Here is an 18104-nt window from a genome sequence, read left to right on the forward strand (position 1 = left end):
AGCTAAGATTATTCGCACATCATACTTGAAGATCCAGCTTCCCTATTTCGTGCAACTCCATCCTGGTCTGAAAGTGTTTGTGTCTATGCTGTCTGCACAAAATCAGTCTGCATATGAATTGACGAATGGTCTTTTTAACTGTTCTATGAAATTCTACTCTGAGTTTCAACGTCATCTGGCCTGCAATCTGAAATCAGAGTGTGAGGATGGACGAGATGAAACAGAACATTGTCCCTTCAGCAATCTTGACTGCCAGGGATTGGTGGCTTCACGAAACAAGTGTTTCAAGCCTGTGGCCAGGCATTCCCCAACACCAACTGTGTTTTCCCATTATGAGTGTCTGAAAATAGGTGGAAGACAAGCGTCAGTGAAAACGAGAAAGGAACGGATGAATTTTCAACATATCTTTAAACAGTTTCATAAAATTGAACTACCTATAGGTTTCATGTGTGGTTGGCACTCTGTGCCGTACGTATACAGCAAGTTTTGTAAATGGTCCGATAACACCTTAGTGTACAGCATGACTCACTTCAGGTCAAAAACGCCGTACCTGCCTTCGAGGCTTGCTGATCTTGGTGTGCTCGAGAACATGGTGTTACATTTCAGATCTACAGGACCACACAACACTGTCAATGGTTTGTGAATTCAAAGTACAACAACACGATGCCTTTTACTCACAAGCGTCGCTGAGTTATTCACTTTCGCCAAAGACAGTCTTTATGTCTACAAAGCAGTCTTTATCTTTTTTTCCAGACAGTCACATTGCACACATGTTTTTGTCACATGATTCTAGGAGTCGTATGAAAACGTCTTACAAGCCTGTTAACATGACTGATGCGGAGCAAACTGACATGTTTGTTCTCAGAAGGAAACTCACAGACACGTACACTGTTTTTAGATGTGATGATGGTATCGCAACTGTGCATCACACTTTTGTGTGTGACTTCAGACAGGACTGTCCAGATAGCACCGATGAGACATTCTGTGAATATTCTTCTTGTACTGGTTTCCTGTGTTCCACCAGTCAATGTGTATCACTCAGTCAACGTTGCAACCAATACTCAGATTGTGTTGACGATTCTGATGAGGTTGGGTGTCCTGACGACTACAGCTTCCTGGCTGCTGTCAAAGAGAAAGAAATGAAGCAACAGTTTTATGTGGATCTGGATGGGGCCGGTTACTTCGCTAAACAGGTGATGACATCTGATGACTCTTGTCCAAGCAGTCATTATCGCTGTTCAGCTGAATGGTTGTATTGTATGCCTGTTTACACTAGGTGTAACGGATTTTTAGACTGTGTGTATGGAGAAGACGAACAGGACTGTGAGACAGCAACGTGTCCTGATTTCTACTGGTGTCGAGGTTCCAGAGTTTGTGTGCACGTAGATCATCTCTGTGATGGCTGGGGTCAGTGTCCACAGCGAGATGACGAACTGCTGTGTGACAGGACCTGTCCTGAAGGTTGTCTGTGTCAGGGTCATGTTTTCCTGTGTAACCAGTCATTTCCCCCAGACTTATATCTTCAGGTAAGATACGTGGACGCAACAGGTTCAAACATGTTATTGGATTTTTTCAGTAAAAACGCACATCTTATTCATTTGACGTTATCTCGGTGCTCCCTTCATAATATTTCACTCATTAAACTAGCAAATCTGAAGTATTTTGACCTTGCCAGTAACTACCTTAGAGATTTCAATATGGCAAGTTTTCTTGAGCTACCAAATTTAAGCGTTCTGCACATACAAAACAACCCTCTTAGCACAATGCATAGTGAAGCAATGAAACACATTCATTACTCACTTACACGGTTAGATGTATCGAAAACATATTTCAATGTCCTCCACAGTAATTTGTCAATATATTTGCCTTTTGTGGAATTCTTTAATGTGTCTTTTTGTGGTGTTGAAACTATTGGGCCGGTAGGTCTTAAAAATATACCACACCTCAAAGAACTGGATATAAGGGGGAATGGAATTACTGAATTCCCATCATATCTGTTTTTAGCCTGTCATCAGTTAGATCGCGTCTTTTCATCAAGCCACCGATTTTGCTGTAAGGATTTATTTTCCAAACTCTCGGGAAAAATTAACTGTTTCGCACCACACACTGTACTCCCTTCCTGTACAACATTGCTACCAACTCAACTGAGCAGGATTTTCTTTTGGCTTATCAGCGTTTCTGCCACGACGGGTAATTTGGTGTGTCTGATGACTTTAGTTGCCGTGAAAAAAGTCACTGGAAGCAGTTCCGTCAGGGTTGTCGCCCATTTGCAGTTTGCTGACATGTGCATGGGAAGTCACGTCAGCATTATCGTGATAGTAAACGAGATATTTTACGGACAATACATCCAGATTGAAAAAGTATGGAATAACGGTATCATTTGCAAGCTGGCTGGGTTTCTCTTCTTAATGTCTAGTACAGTGTCAGAATTAATTATTTGTTTTATGACACTGTATCACACTCATGTACTTTGTTTCTCCAATGTTGGGAGGAGATTCACCTCATTCCTACAAGCAACAGCCTGTGTATGGACTGCTGGGATTTCGTTGGTAATCATTCCATTTCTTCCTGGACTATCCAACTTGGGCCTCCACGGTCAATCTGGTCTTTGTCGTCTGGCCTTATTTGATCACTATTATTCCAGAGAAAAATTAAGATGGTTCACCGTTATTGTGACAGTCAATTTTATTTTGTGTGCGATGATTATGACTGGCCAAGCCGTCATCTACGTAAAAACTCCAAAGTACAGAACAACTCTCAGTCCCACAAAGAGATCAGTGTATTCTTCAGCCCACGTGTTGAGAACGCTGGCTGTTACAGATGCTGTTTGCTGGTTGGCTTTCGGGCTGGTGACGATGATGAGTTCGCGTGGTGTTACTGGCTTCGATAAGATCCATGACACCATGGTTGTGTTCGTGTTGCCTTTCAACTCTGCACTCAACCCATTTCTCTACAAGTGGACTGTGAATACACAATGGCGGCGTCAGCAACAAGAAGAGAAATTGGTTCAAGTGTTAAAAGCACGGCTTGCCCATGTAGGAAATACAAAATAATTTTTTGCAGGAAATACGACTACATACATACATATCAAGACAGAGAGAGAGAGAGAGAGAGTCCGAATGATTAGTTTATTAATGTATGATGTATTTCACTAACATGTTGGTTTATGTACATGCACGTAATATGATGGCGACACATATAATATTCTCTCTCTCTCCCTCACTCTCTCTCACACACACACACACACACACACACACACACACACACACACACACACATATGTATATATATCTTCTCTCCATTGTCACTGTTCCAACTCCTCCTCTCTTTTTTTCCAGTCATTATCCTCTACTCACCTGGGGCTCCTTCTCTTCTCTTTTTCCCTTTCGCTGTCTATTGAGTGCCCATTTTCTCTCTCCTCCACGCTGTGTGTTTAGTATAACTTTCTCTCTCTTTCTGTCTATCTAGTCTTTTTCTCTCCTTGACTGTCATTCCAATCTCTCTCTGTATTTCTGTCACTCTCTCAAAAGTAAAAGGTAAATTACATTATGCTCTTCTAACCGATAATGCTCAAATGTATTCATAAATACTTTAACAAAATGTCTTCAATCACCGATATGTTTGACGGGACATTAAACAAAATTCCTCCTCCTCCTCTCAGAGGTAATTACAGCACTGTACTGGTTTGTGTACGTCATAAACCTCCCCCCACCAGCCCATTAAATAGAGATAAATACTGAAAACAAAATAATTCAAATCTACAAACTATTATCACATATGTGTCAGATATTTTAAATTCTTCAGACATTGATTTACATGATATGGTACCTCGTGTTTTGGTGTCACCTGTCCCTCCCTGGGAGTTAACAAAAGCAAACGTCAACCATATGTGCTTCTGACACAACAAAAGGAGAATCTCCACATATAATAGCAGCATCTGTCAGAATTGAATTAGAAGAAAATTTTGATTATCATTTAAAAGTTTGCACTGATGACTCGGTCCTGGATGATAGCAGTGCATGATCTGCTTTTGTCATTCCTGACCTAAAAACAGAAAAATCATATTATTTAGGTAAGGGACATTCAATTTTTACAGCTGAATTGGTGGCCATCCTTATGGCTTTAAATCATCTTGTTGATACACCAATCATAGTAAGTAATATCCTATTTTGTGTTGATTCTCAATCTGTTTTAGAAAGTTCACTCATTTTTGAGAATAATCAAAGAGAAGATTTGTTGTTTGAAATTAGGTATTTATTGCACTCCCTATTTGTGAAGGGTACAAATGTTGATTTTTGTTGGATACCATCCCACACTGGATTCCTTTATAACGACCAAGCAGACAGAGCAGTAAAAAGGGGAGCAAAGAATCATATAGATAGTATAAAAGTATATTGCCCATTGTCATACAAGGAAATAAGCAATATACTAGAAAGAGACTTTTATAGGTGCTTGAATTCAAGTCAAAAACCTCGTCAGTTGACTCTCTCAGACTTTGGTCCGATTCGCAGACTAATTCTGAGTTTAGCTCTCAGACTATTATCAAATTCATTACGGACCAAGTATTGTTCTAATGTCAAGTGCATATGCTTTAGTAACCTGACGATTAAGCATATAATTTTTGACTGTAGCTTGGTGAAGCCTTATGTACACGAAAGTGTGTCTTCACAAGTGACTGAGAACGTTGATGTTTTTGATTTTTTTGCATTCATTATCAGTTGTTTTGCTTGTCAGTTTAACGACTTCTCTTTTACGAAGTCCTTTAAGTAATTTCCTGCAATTGTATTTTGATTTTATTTTTAAATTTCACCCTCATTTGCCCAGTTTCCCCCAACCCTCCATTTATTCACATCTCCCACACATTCTAACCGATAATACTCAAATGTATTCATAAATACTTTAACAAAATGTCTTCAATCACCGATATGTGTGACGGGACATTAAACAAAAATTCCTCCACTGAAAACAAACAAACAAAAAACAAAACAAAAACAGGTCAAGTTACTACACATACTCGTGCCTTCGTTATTTTTCTTCTGCTTTTCCTCTTCTTCTCTTTTTCACCTCCTCCTTCTTCCCCTTCTTCTATTGCTACTTCTTGCTTTTTTTCAGGTGTTATCTTTCCATTAAAAAAAACAACCCAATCCGGGCTGTTTAAGTGACATTAACCCCCACTCCTCTCAACCTCTCTACCCCCCCCCCCCCCCTTGGGACATATTGCCGCACTGAAGCTTGTACTATTACAGTGCACGCGCCTTGTGGATGAATCAATGATAGAGGCCGTGATGTACCACAGGAGACGACCCTGCACTACTGCTGAGTCACTTACGTGGTCCTACGTGGAACCTATTCTGATTCGTTTTGCACACGGCACCTCTTTCTAAGCCTACCACTGACGATTGATTCTTCTTCTGCTGGCTTGCTTGTTTTCTTTTTCTTCTTCTTGTTTGCTAGGTTGCTTTCTTCTACCTCTTCTCCTTCTTCTTGTTTGTTTTCTTCTTGTTGTTGCTGTTTGCTGTCTTCTTGTTTGCTTGCTTCCTTTCTTCTTCTTCTTCATGTTTGCTGTTGTTGTTGTTGTTTGCTTTCTTCTTCTTCTTCATGTATGCTTTCTTCTTCTTCTTGTTTTCTTTCTTCTTCTTGTTGTTGTTTTGCTGTCTTCTTCTTCTTGCTCTGGTTTCTTTCTTTCTTTCTTCTTCTGAAGAAAGCAGTCTTATTGTTTTCAGTTTTTAGCTCCTTTTTGGAGGTTATCAAGTGACCTGGAACCATTTGGAAAGAGTGAACATAACTGTAAAAGAGATAATTAAAAACAACATTTGTACATTCTAACAAGAGGTTTAAAAGTATTAGCGCCAGTAAAAAAAACAACAAAAAAAAACCCCAGGGTAGAAGCGTTATGTATGATTATATAGGAACATGAAAGAATTGTATTCGGGCATATATGTATCGGAAATGCTTTATTTGTTTAACTGGAATGTGTGTGTGTGTGTGTGGGTGTGTGTGTGTGTGTGTGTGTGTGTTTGGCCATCAGGGAAATAAAGCTGCATTGCAGCAGTAAACTGTCTTTCTGAGCGAGGTTTATTCCCTTTGACATGGCGTGAATTCCCTGCATTGTTCGTGGGAGGGGAAGAAAAAGAGGGAAGTTTGGGGAGGGATAGTGGGGAACACAGGGGGAGAGTGTGTGCGTGCGTGCGTGCGTGCTTGTATGTGTGTGTGTGTGTGTGTGTGTGTGCGTGTGCGTGCGTGTGTGTGCCTGATGGAAAGCCAACAAAAAAGAAAACTTTCCTAAAACAACAACAACACCAACAACAAATAAACAAACAAAACAAACATAAATAGTATATAACGAAACAATGCAAGCTGTACCACACAAAATAAATGAAGAATGTTTGAAAACAACTGAGAAAAGACAGAAATAAAACGTAACCGTGCAAACATCAAACAACGAATCACTACTCACTCTCACACACACTCTCTCTCAATCAACTAATCAATAAAACTGTGCCCTGTGTGATTTTGTAGCTGCACGTGCAAACTGCCATGGTGAGCTTGGAAGGAGTGAGGATGGGGGAGGAGGGTGGTGATGAGGTGAAGGTGAGGACGTGTATGGGTGAACAGTTTTGGGTTAGTCGAGATTCAAGTCTGGTGGCATCGTGACGCATACATGTGAGTTCTCCGATTCTCTGATTTTGTTAAAATTGTACAGCTGACACTGTTATTTCGTTCATTCTTTCATATCTGCATCGTGTCTCCTTTTGCTTTCTTTTGTTGCTTAGCTTGTGCTATTGTTGCCCGTATTATGCCTTCTGTGTCACTTTTTTTGATAACGTTTAATTTTGTCATTGCTGTCTACCATTGTTGAATTTCCCCCCGTCTTATTTATAAACAGGACTTGGTCATCACTTCTCTTTACTCAAAAGCAGGAAGGGTTTCCTTTCTCCCCCCCTCCCTCCCACTCCCCGCCCCTCACCCCTTCTAAAAATAAATTCACAAACGCTGTGTGAAATATTAGGATTTCTTCCGTCAGTTAACAGTATGTAGCGCTAATCTGGCCAGCTCCCTAGAGACTTTGGAAAATAATTCTTGCAATTTTTTTCAATTATCAGTTTTTAAACCGAAGTGTCCTGCAGTTTGATGTAGGACTGTTCCATAAATGTATGGGTTTGCTACTGAAAAAAAAAACAACAGTAAAGTTATTTTTGCAAAGTGCTTTTTCAATTTGTACTGATGTCTGGAAGTGGTAGTGTTCAATTAGAACAGATTATTTCATTTGTATCGTAGTGGTCGCGAAGGGTCTTAAATGTTTCAATCGTGTCACCCTTTATTTTTTCGATAATCCGGACTTGGTAAAGCAATAAAGAACTATCAGTTTTATAGCTTTGGTTTCTCGTTCCTATCGTCCGCCGTTTGTTTTGCTTTTTCAGTTAGATCTTGGCTTATGCAGTTTTTCATGTCAGGACCATATAGCATTTCTGTATTGTCAAATATCGAACAAGTGATTTAAACAATGGTGTTTTTAGTTTTAAATTGTATGGGATGAGAATTTTGTTTCTTTACGGGCTCAATATGTTCAAATGTAAGAATCTCACCAACACCCCTAAATCTCAGACTTTTCAAAACCATTATTTTTACGTCAAAGGCGTCGCATAACATTTCATATTTTGACATAATAATCACCTAGTCACCATTACGTAACCCCCACCACCTCCCGAAATCGGATTATGACGACTAAGGCGGGGGTAGAAATGGTCATGACGCAAAAGCCCACCCGTCTACACGAGTGAACCTGGCAGTTGCAGCCCGCGAATGAAGACCATCACATAAACGAAAATAAAGAGAACATTGATAAATGAAGAAGAAACGATCATAAAGAAACTCTTCGACTCCCACTTTACTCCTATTTTTCTTTTTTCTATTTTCACTATTTGTATACTTAATATTTGATTTTGTTTTTTTAGCTACCAACGCATTCATAGCAAGGGCTGTTATCAATTTGCAATACTTTTTACTATTATATCCCAGTTGCCATTCTTTGGTTAATGTGGAGTGATGGCCTAGAGGTAACGCGTCCGCATAGTGAGAGAATCTAAGCGCGCTGGTTCGAATCACGGCTCAGCCGCCGATACTTTCTACCCCTCCACTAGACCTTGAGTGGTGGTCTGGACGCTAGTCATTCGGATGAGACAATAAACCGAGGTCCTGTGTGCAGCATGCACTTAGCGCAATAAGTGTTGCTCCTGGCAAAATTATGTAGAAAAAATCTACTTCGATAGGAAAAAGCAAATAAAACTGCACGCAGGGGGAAAAAAAAGGAAAAAAAAAAGTGGCGCTGTATTATAGCGACGCGCTGTCCCTGGGGAGAGCAGCCCGAATTTCACACAGAGAAATATGTTGTGATAAAAAGAAATACAAACACAAATACAAACTAGTTCATCATCAATGGCAATGGCTTTTTGCGTCCATCCCTATATGTTATGGTATGATCTACCACAAAGAAGCAAACTAAATCTACATTTCTTCTCCACTCCTCTGTGACTGGCGGAGTGAACTTCTACGCCTTGCTGTGAACACTGGTCATTCCGTGTTGAGGGGAAAGAAAGTGGAAATTGCCCCAGATTTTTCTCCCTTACTACTGACAAGCTGGGTTATGCCTTTAAAACAGTATTCAGCCCAGTTGAGATACATACCCCATAGTTCATGTAACGGCCTATATGTATTGTATTATATGGAGTGTCGCCTCAGTGAGAGCACCTCCCATTTTTGTATTTTCTACCTGCAAGTTAATTTCCCCCTGTCAAACTTTTGCCAGGCAAAACTCTTTTGTTGCCGTGGGTTCTTTTATGGGCTATATCCACATTACTACTTCCCCGCTCCTTCGTGTGACAAGCAGAGTGAACATCCACGCTTTGTTGTGAACTGCACTACTCATACCATATTGAAGGGGAACAATTGTGGATATTGCCTTTTTGTGTCACAAAGTGCATGCAGCACACAGAACCTCGATTTATCGTCTCATCCGAATGACTATAGTCCAGACCACCACTCATGGTCTGGAGGATGATAAAATACTTGGGATTCGAGTCAGTGCGCTCAGATTCTCTCGCTTCCTAGGCAGACACATTACTTCTAGGCCAACCCTCCGTACGATGAAAACATATGGTCGTTTATCACAAGCTTTTTGAAGGTCTAAATGTGCTGCATCAATTCTGTGGCTTCGTCATTTGATTGGTATAAAGGGGGGGGGGGGGGGTGGGGGGGGATGTGAATATTGCAGGCAAATGTGTTCTGAATATGAAACGGCAAACCAGTAGTTTTACTGTCGTCATACACTGGAAAAAAAGCAACACATTTGTCTCGATCAGTCTCGATCTGTCTCTCTCTCTCGCGCGCGCACTCGGTCTCTCTACCATCTCTTTACCTTACTTTATCCCGATTTTCAAATAGTTGGTGCTGGACGCGAATACAAAGTAGACGAATAAACGATACGAACAGAAATGAATAAAAGAACAATCAAAATTAACTAGACATAAAGATGGAAATAAATAGATAATATATACATATAAGACCGGCGTTAAGTGCGGCGTTGTGGTATTACAGTTCCACTTGAAATAGGACCAACTAAGGATGTTTTTCTACCTGCCTGACTGTTCGTTAATTCATTTGCCCATCGCTCTGTTTATTACTGCCCACGCCGACCTACCTTCATACATGGCTGAATGTCCAGTTACATAGCAGTCTAATTACCAATCCAGCTGTGTAATTCTACCTAGCTGCCTGTGTTAGCCTGCCTGTCTACTGACCTGTCAAATCAACAATAGGTCACCCTCCTATCTATAGTAACCACACTCCTACCTGTATACCTGAGCACCTACTTGGTTACCCACCTGCCTACATTAATACCTGCTTACCTACTGTTTCACCCCCTTGTCTCTGTATTCCTGCCTGTCTGCCTGCCCGTTTGTCTGCCTCTCGGTATGCTTGTTTGTCTACCTGCCTGTGTCTCGGTATGCTTGTCTGCCTGTCGGTATGCCTGTCTACCTGCCTGTCTGCCTATCGGTATACTTGTCTGTCTACCTGCCTGTTTGTCTGTCTCTCGGTATGCTTGTCTGTCTACCTGCCTGTCTCTCGGTATGCTGGTCTGTTTACCTGCCTGTCTCTCGGTATGCTTGTCTGTCTGTTGCCTGTCTGTCTCTCGGTATGCTTGTCTGTCTACCTGCCTGTCTCTCGGTATGCTTGTCTGTCTGTTGCCTGTCTGTCTGTCTCTCGGTATGCTTGTCTGTCTGTTGCCTGTCTGCCTCTCGGTATGCTTGTCTGTCTGCCTCTCGGTATGCTTGGCTGTCTACCTGCCTGTCTGCCTATCGGTATGCTTGTCTGTCTTCTTGCCTTTTGTCTGCCTCTCTGTATGCCTGTCTGTCTAGCTGTCTTTAACCTGTCAAACATATCGGTCAACTGGCAACAGCGTCTTGTTTCCTGTCCTCCACCTGAAGCCATCAGCCAAGCAGAGGCACGTTGGTGCAGGCGAAAGCATGGAGGGAACACATATGACACCGGAAGGACATTGTGAGGCCATGGACAGAATCGAACAGAAGCTGGAGAACATCCGTCGCTCAGTGGCAGACACGCTCGTGACACTGGGGAGCGAGCGTCCTCCGCATTGCCGGTCCCTCGACGGGTTTATCCAGCTTGTAACATCGCAGATCGAACGTCTGGAACTGGACGTTCGCACGGCATCCGAGGCAGCAGACTCGGTGTCCGACACCGAGGAACCGCTGTCTGAAAACGGAGAACCACAAGATGGTGGAATCTCGCCGGTAACTGGGGAACCGTCTGAAGCGGGCGAATCCAAGTCTGAACCTGGAGAGCATACATCTGAAGCTGGAGAACCGCCTGGAACTGGGGAGCCATGGTCTGAAGCGGGCGAAACCAAGTCTGAACCTGGAGAGCATACATCTGAAGCTGGAGAACCGCCTGGAACTGGGGAGCCATGGTCTGAAGCGGGACAATCGAAGTCTGAACCTGGAGAGCATACATCTGAAGCTGAAGAACTGTCTGGAACTGGGGAATCAAAGTCTGAAGCGGGACAATCCAAGTCTGAACCTGGAGAGCATACATCTGAAGCTGGAAAACCCCACGAAACGGGAGAACTAACATCTGGAGCTGAAGAACTGAAGCCTGAAACAGGAGAACCGAATTATGAATCTGGAAAGCATTCACACGAAGATGGAAAACCATGTCAAAATGGAGGAGAAATCACGTCTGAAGGTGGAAAATCGAAGTCTGAACCTCCAGAGCGTAAACCCGAAGCTTGGAAAAGGCACGAAACTAAAACAATTTCGCAAAAAGCTGGAGAATTGTCCCTTGCGCTGGAGAACCAACGTCTAAAACTGGAGAACCGATGTCTGAAGCTGGTAAATCAAATTATGCGTCTGTCAAGCATTCGCATCAAGCTGGAAAAACGTGTGGAAACCAGAGCAGAAAAAACACCCGAAGGTGGAGAATCAGATACTGAACCTGAAGAGATTAAACATTAAACTGGAAAACCATCTGAAGCTGGGGAACCAACGTCTGAAGCGGGAGAAATGTCTGAACCCGCAGATCATACTTCTGAAGACGGGAAAACCATCTGAAAGTGGAGAGCCATCTGCACCTGAAAAATCGGCACCTGAAGTTGGAGATCCAACATTTGAAACTGTAGAACCAATGTCTTAAGCTGGAGAAATAGATTGTAATCTGGAGAGTATTCACCTGAAGCTAAAAAACCGTTTGAAACTGGAGGCGGGTCAACATCTGAAGCTGGAGGATCAAAGTTTCAACCTGGAGAGCATACATCTGATGCTGAAAAACCAAGTGAAACCAGAGAATCAAAATCTGAAACTGGAGAAAATACATATGAGGTTGAAAACTAACGTCAGAAACAGAAGCACCAACGTCTGAAGCTGAAGAATAAAAGTCTGAAATTGGAGAACTGATGTCTGAAGCTGGATCAGCGTCTGCAGCTGGAAGCTTCATGTCTGAATTTTGGAATGTAAAATACTGAAGATGGCAAACTAGATTATGTGAGTTCTCTGGGTTTTTCCTTTCTGTAAAGTATATTATATTTTTGGTTTATTATTTTCTACACACTGTCTTGTCTCTTTCCCTGGTCAGGCATCTGCTTGGCAGATGTGGTGTAGCGTATATGGATTTGTCCGAAGGCAGCGACGCCTCCTTGAGCTACTGAAACTGAAACTGAAACTCTTTCCCTGTTTCATCTTCAGCTCAGCATAGGTTATCGCTGCACAATTTTAACTCAAAACATTCATTTTCTTTTAAAATACTGTCTGTCAGTGCAAAATCTGGATTAGACACGGTGAGAAATATCTTTACACTCGTGCCAATGATAGCTTTTTTAGTCTTCCGGAGTAAGCCCTGTTTCCGGATCATGAATGGTTTATTTTGTTGAGGTTCTGGACCAGAAAAAATTTCCAGTTAGTTGCCTGAACACGAGTTTAAAGATGGCATGACATCGATTTTCCTGTTCGCGATCAATAAAAAAAGAAATTCAAATTCTGGACAGAACATAAAGAATGACACTTACTACACCATCGGCATGTTTACTGCATATGATTTTTTTTAAAAGTGGATACTGATTGAACTAGAATGAACACAAGAAATTGAATCGTCGGCACCTCTAAGCTTAGGCGACTCAGTTTCAGAGGTGTGCACTGGTCTGCGCGGCAGATCTGGAGAAAACGGCAACATGTGTGCCAAGGGTCATGGCCACGTCTCCTTTACCACGAACAGCTGAAATAACCGAGACAGATCAAATGACAGCATTCAAATGGTGTTCATCACCTTGAATAGAGTAATTTTAATCGCGCTAAAATATAAGTATAAATGTTGATTTTGATTGAAAGTGGTCAGCTGTGTTTGGCCTAGTGGTAAGTCTTCTTGCTACTGACCTTAACTTGTATGATTCAATCCCGCTCCAGCGTGTTTTTTTTCTGCTTCGTAGTTTTTGATACAGAAAATTTGTTTTTTTTTTTAATGATTATAAAAAAAAAAAAAAAAAAAAAGAATCCTAATGATATCCATTCTTGGATGAAGTGCGTATAACAATTGGGTCTTAAAAGGCCTTGCCTCTTTCTTCAGTTTGAACCTAGTCATCTGGTAGTAGAAGTATTCAATGAGAACAGCTCATTTACAGTATTTGCATCATAGTGGCCAAGGAGAATTTCAGAAATTTCAGTCATGTCACACCTTTGTCTTTGATATTCCCAGCTTAGTAAATTAAAAGAAAATTCTGTAGATCTTCGTAGCTGTTGTTGCTCATGAGCTCATGATTTTTTTATGTGAAAATTTCTTTGTACATTTTCATTAAAAAAAAATTTCATATCAAGGGACCACATAACATTTCCACATAACAAAAACAGTATCATGTCTTTAGTCTTGAGGTATCATACCCGCGATTCTCTTTGCTTTCTGTGATGGATCCTTCAATGTGGTGTTGGTCTCATGCCTGGTTGATCGTTTGTCGAAGAGTTCTGCTTTCATTCACTTGTATCCACAGCTGCAAAAACTGCTCAAACGCAGGTGCATGTTATCGGGTTTGGATTTCATTATTAAACACGAAACGTAGATCCCGGGACATTGCACTGAAGAACGCCATTGGTGTCACGTTTGTTTCCGGATTTTTCTTCCCAACTAGATGGGTAATGTCCTCAAATGTCTTTTATTCAAATGAGATTATCCTGTATTCCACATCTTTTTAGCTTATGTAATAACGGTAAGTGACGACAGAAACAATCTGTAAGGAGGGTATTCTGTATTAGTAATGATAATAATACAAGGACATTTGATACGCCCAATCTAATGAAACAAAAGCCCGTGGGCGTTTACAATGAAAAATACAATGATGTATGCATACTAAAAACAGACGAATACACCCGCACACACAAAGCCTCCCGCTCAACTGCAACCCATAAACCCACACCCACTCTACACAAGATGTAGACACACACACATGTGCGTGTGTGCGCGCGCGCGCGCACTCGAGCACATCTATTGCGGTGTTGCATAACTCCTGCTTTTGCCCGGGACAACCAAGAATAATTTTGATTTACGCGTTTCCTACCTGTCCATGTTGTATGGCTCTCAATCCGATACCCGTTTCCTACCTGCTCATCTATTTGGTTGTCTATCAATCTACCAACTTCCCAGTGCTACACGCCTGTCTGTCCATTTGTGTTGTGATCTATTTATCAGTCGAACTGTCTGTATTAATACTTATCTACCTAGCTATGTTAATGTCCATCTGCCTATATGCTTTGCTGTCCATAAACCAGTTAGATGACCAGTTGGTTTCTGTTTACTGACCTACCCACCCACCAGCCTGCATAACCACACGCCTGCCTCTTCTCTGTCCAATACCTAATTTGCCTACCTGTCTTTCTGCCTTTATGCCGCCTTTCTTCTTAGTCCACGATGTCTGACATGTGCGAAATATTTCAGACAACGTATCCTGCACTACCCGAAGCCATGGACAACCCGAACAGCCTGGAAGAGGCGCTGGATCACGCGTGTAAGATGCTGGAGAGCCATCTTGCCGAAATGGAAGGCCTGAAACAGAAACTTACGGACATGAATCGGGCACTGAAGAACAACCCCCAGAAACTGGGAACAGATGCAGACGAGATAAAATGCCTGCCGGTGACGGTGAACAACCGGTACCTGAACGAGGCATTGGAGTGTCTGAAAAAGCAGCTCCAACGCTTGGACCCGGATTTCCTGGCTAAGTCTGAAGCAGGAAAACCGGAGTCTGAATGTGGAGAGGCTGTGCCTGAAACTGGAGAGCATGCATCTGAAGCTGAAAAACCGTCTGAAGTTGAAAAACCGTCTCAAAATGGACAGCATGCATCTGAAGCTGTAGAACCAACGTCTGAAGCTGAAAAAGCAGCGTCTGAAGCTGGAAAACCTGAAGCTGAAAAAGCGTCTGAAGCTGAAAAACCGACACCTGAGACTGTTAGACCATCTAAAGCGGACAAATATGAAGCGAGTAAACCTGAAGCTGGAAAACCAACCCCTGAAGCTGGAAAACCAATCCCTGAAGCTGAAAAACCGAAGACTGAAGCTGAAAAACCAACTCCTGAAGCTGGAAAACCGAAGGCTGAAACTGGAAAACCAACATCTGAATCTGGAAAACCAACATCTGAATCTGGAAAACCAACTCCTGAAGCTGAAAAACCGAAGGCTGAAGCTGAAAAACCGAAGGCTGAAGCTGAAAAACCGAAGGCTGAAACTGAAAAGCCAACTCCTGAAGCTGAAAAACCGAGGGCTGAAGCTGAAAAGCCAACTCCTGAAGCTGAAAAGCCAACTCCTGAAGCTGAAAAACCAACTCCTGAAGCTGAAAAACCGAAGGCTGAAGCTGGAAAACCGGAGGCTGAAGCTGAAAAACGGAAGGCTGAAGCTGAAAAACCAACTCCTGAAGCTGAAAAACCGAAGGCTGAAGCTGAAAAACTGAACGCTGAAGCTGAAAAACCGACTCCTGAAGCTGAAAAACCGGACGCTGAAGCTGAAAAACCGACTCCTGAAGCTGAAAAACCGAACGCTGAAGCTGAAAAACCAAAGGCTGAAGCTGAAAAACCAACTCCTGAAGCTGGAAAACCGAAGTCTGAAACTGGAAAACCAACAACTGAAGCTGGAAAACCAGCATCCGAAACTGGAAAAAGTCTTGAAACTGGAAAACCAACATCTGAAGCTGGAAAACCAACAACTGAAGCTGGAAAACCAACATCTGAAGCTGGAAAACCAAAGGCTGAAGCTGGGAAACCAACACCTGAAGCTAAAGCTGGGAAACCAATACCTGAAGTTGGAAAACCAACACCTGAAGCTGGAAAACCAACATCTAAAGCTGAAAAACAGAAGACTGAAGCTGAAAAACCAACACCTGAAGCTGAAAAACCGAAGGCTGAAACTGGAAAACCAACACCTGAAGCTGGAAATTCAACTCCTGAAGCTGGAAATTCAACTCCTGAAGCTGGAAAATCAACTCCTGAAGCTGGAAAACCGGAGGCTGAAGCTGGAAAACCGGAGGCTGAAGCTGAAAAACCGAAGGCTGAAGCTGAAAAACCGAAGGCTGAAACTGGAAAACCAACAACTGAAACGGGAAAACTAGCATCTGAAACCGGAAAACCAACTCCTGAAATTGGAAAACCAACATCTGAAGCTGGAAAACCAAAGGCCGAAGCTGGAAAACCAAAGGCCGAAGCTGGAAAACCAAAGGCCGAAGCTGGAAAACCAACATCTGAAGCTGGAAAACCAAAGGCTGAAGCTGGAAAACCAAAGGCCGAAGCTGGAAAACCAACATCTGAAGCTGGAAAAACAAAGGCTGAAGCTGGGAAACCAACACCTGAAGCTAAAGCTGGGAAACCAATACCTGTAGTTGGAAAACCAACAGCTGAAGCTGGGAAACCGTCTGCAAACGGAAAGCCGGCGTCTGACACTGGAGAGCATAAATCTGAATCTTGAAAAGCCTGAAAGCGGAGAATCAATGTCTGGATGAATCTGGAACGCAAAACTATGAAGCTGGAAAACAGACTTAAACCGAACGGAAGCATGTAGTTAATCAGTCTGAAAATGAAGGTCGTAACTGGAAAACCTGTACCTTAACTCGAGAACAAAAGTCTGAAGAGAACCGAGGGATGAACCTGAGGATCACACAACTGAATCTGGGCAACCAACTGAAAACGAACATCTTAAGTTAACTAGTATGAAGCTGGAGAACCAGAAACGTCAAAATCAAATGAGTATTTGTAAAAATCGAAACGGGACAGAAAAAACTCCCCCACAACGAAAACTGGGAGAGAAAGAAAAAAAAGCAGCTGAAGATACGTCAGAAAACTGGAAAACATGCGTCTGCAGCTTGAGAGCCAAGTGTTCAAACGGGACAACTTATGTCCCGAAGCTTGAGAAACGATGTCTGAAACTGAGAGCTGACACATGAACTTGGAGAATCACCGTCTGAAGCATACATCTATCTGAATCTTGAAAACAAACATCTCAAACCGTCAAATGTATTCAGCTAGAGAACTAGTGACTGAAACTGGAGAATACGTGTGGATCTGGGGGGAAAAAAAACATTTCTGAAAATGAAGAACCAAAGTCTGAACTGAAGCAAACGCCAACATGTAAATGGACTTAAAATCGATCGCACATGACACTGATCAGCTTGCTGTCATGTGATACCGAATCATGTAAACCTGAGGCGCACGCACGCGCGCGCGCACGCGCACACACACACACAGAGTTGAAAAAGATCAACACAAAGCAAAGAGAAATAACTCCAGATTGACTTCCTTACCCCTTTTCCCCACTAAACGAAGGTGCCCAGCCATTTCTTTCTCTTCATATTAACTGTTGGATAGATCGTTAAATATCATTGAAAAATATACAAAAACTTGAATGGCGTTCTTTATCGTTTTGTTGGCAGGAGTGTGCGTGTGTGTGTGTATACTTAGTATGCGTGTCTGTGCGCGCGTGTGTGTGCGTGCGTGTGCGCGCGTGTGTGTGCGTGCGTGCGTGCTATTTTTCCCCCCAGTATCACTCCGTCAGTCTCCTGGACCTGTCTCACATGGTTTTTGCGTCTCTTTCTGTGATTTTCCAGTTAAGATTTATAAAAAAAGAAAAGAAAAAAAAAAGAAGGAATATCATAGTGGTGTAGCAGCTCTAACTTTTGTTAAGTACTCTGCCTGTTCCCATTCCATTCGTGTTCATAAGGTCGCTGAAGACAATAACGTATTATTCATAAACGTGCTGTGCCGGCTGAACGGAAACAGACACTGATAAAAGCAGTCTTCGCCCTTTTAGTTGAGGGCATCAGACAAGAGGTCGTTGACTCCTCTCCGAAAACCAGATCGTCTACACTCGCTTAATTGTGTTCAAGTCGATTTTATAGGACTGATTTGAAGCTTTAACAGCACGAAAGTGTGTCGTCACTGGGAACGTTGGTTGTTTCTTTTTCTTTCGGTTTTTTTTTTTTTTCATCATTATACTTTTTACATTCATTATTTGTTTCTCTCGTAAAAACTAACTTCTGTCAACTTACGAAGTCTGATAAGTATTTTTTTTCA

The 18104-nt window shown here is 42.2% G+C and overlaps 1 protein-coding gene across 2 annotated transcripts; it reads left to right on the plus strand.

Moving 5' to 3' along the window:
• The first annotated feature begins 6606 nt into the window (after positions 1–6606).
• Positions 6607–17437, plus strand: LOC143298239 (uncharacterized). 2 transcript variants are annotated; one of them, XM_076611050.1, is made up of 2 exons: positions 6607–6663; positions 14488–17437. In XM_076611050.1, the coding sequence occupies exon 2, from the start codon at positions 14515–14517 to the stop codon at positions 16501–16503; it is 1989 nt and encodes a 662-aa protein (XP_076467165.1). In that variant the 5' UTR covers positions 6607–6663; positions 14488–14514; the 3' UTR covers positions 16504–17437. The 2 variants fall into 2 exon arrangements, with proteins under 2 accessions (XP_076467165.1, XP_076467166.1); XM_076611051.1 differs by lacking the exon at positions 6607–6663 and adding an exon at positions 11914–12053.
• The last annotated feature ends 667 nt before the right edge of the window (positions 17438–18104 follow it).

This window comes from Babylonia areolata, chromosome 23, assembly GCF_041734735.1.
Source record: "Babylonia areolata isolate BAREFJ2019XMU chromosome 23, ASM4173473v1, whole genome shotgun sequence".
Lineage (NCBI taxonomy): Eukaryota > Metazoa > Mollusca > Gastropoda > Neogastropoda > Buccinidae > Babylonia > Babylonia areolata.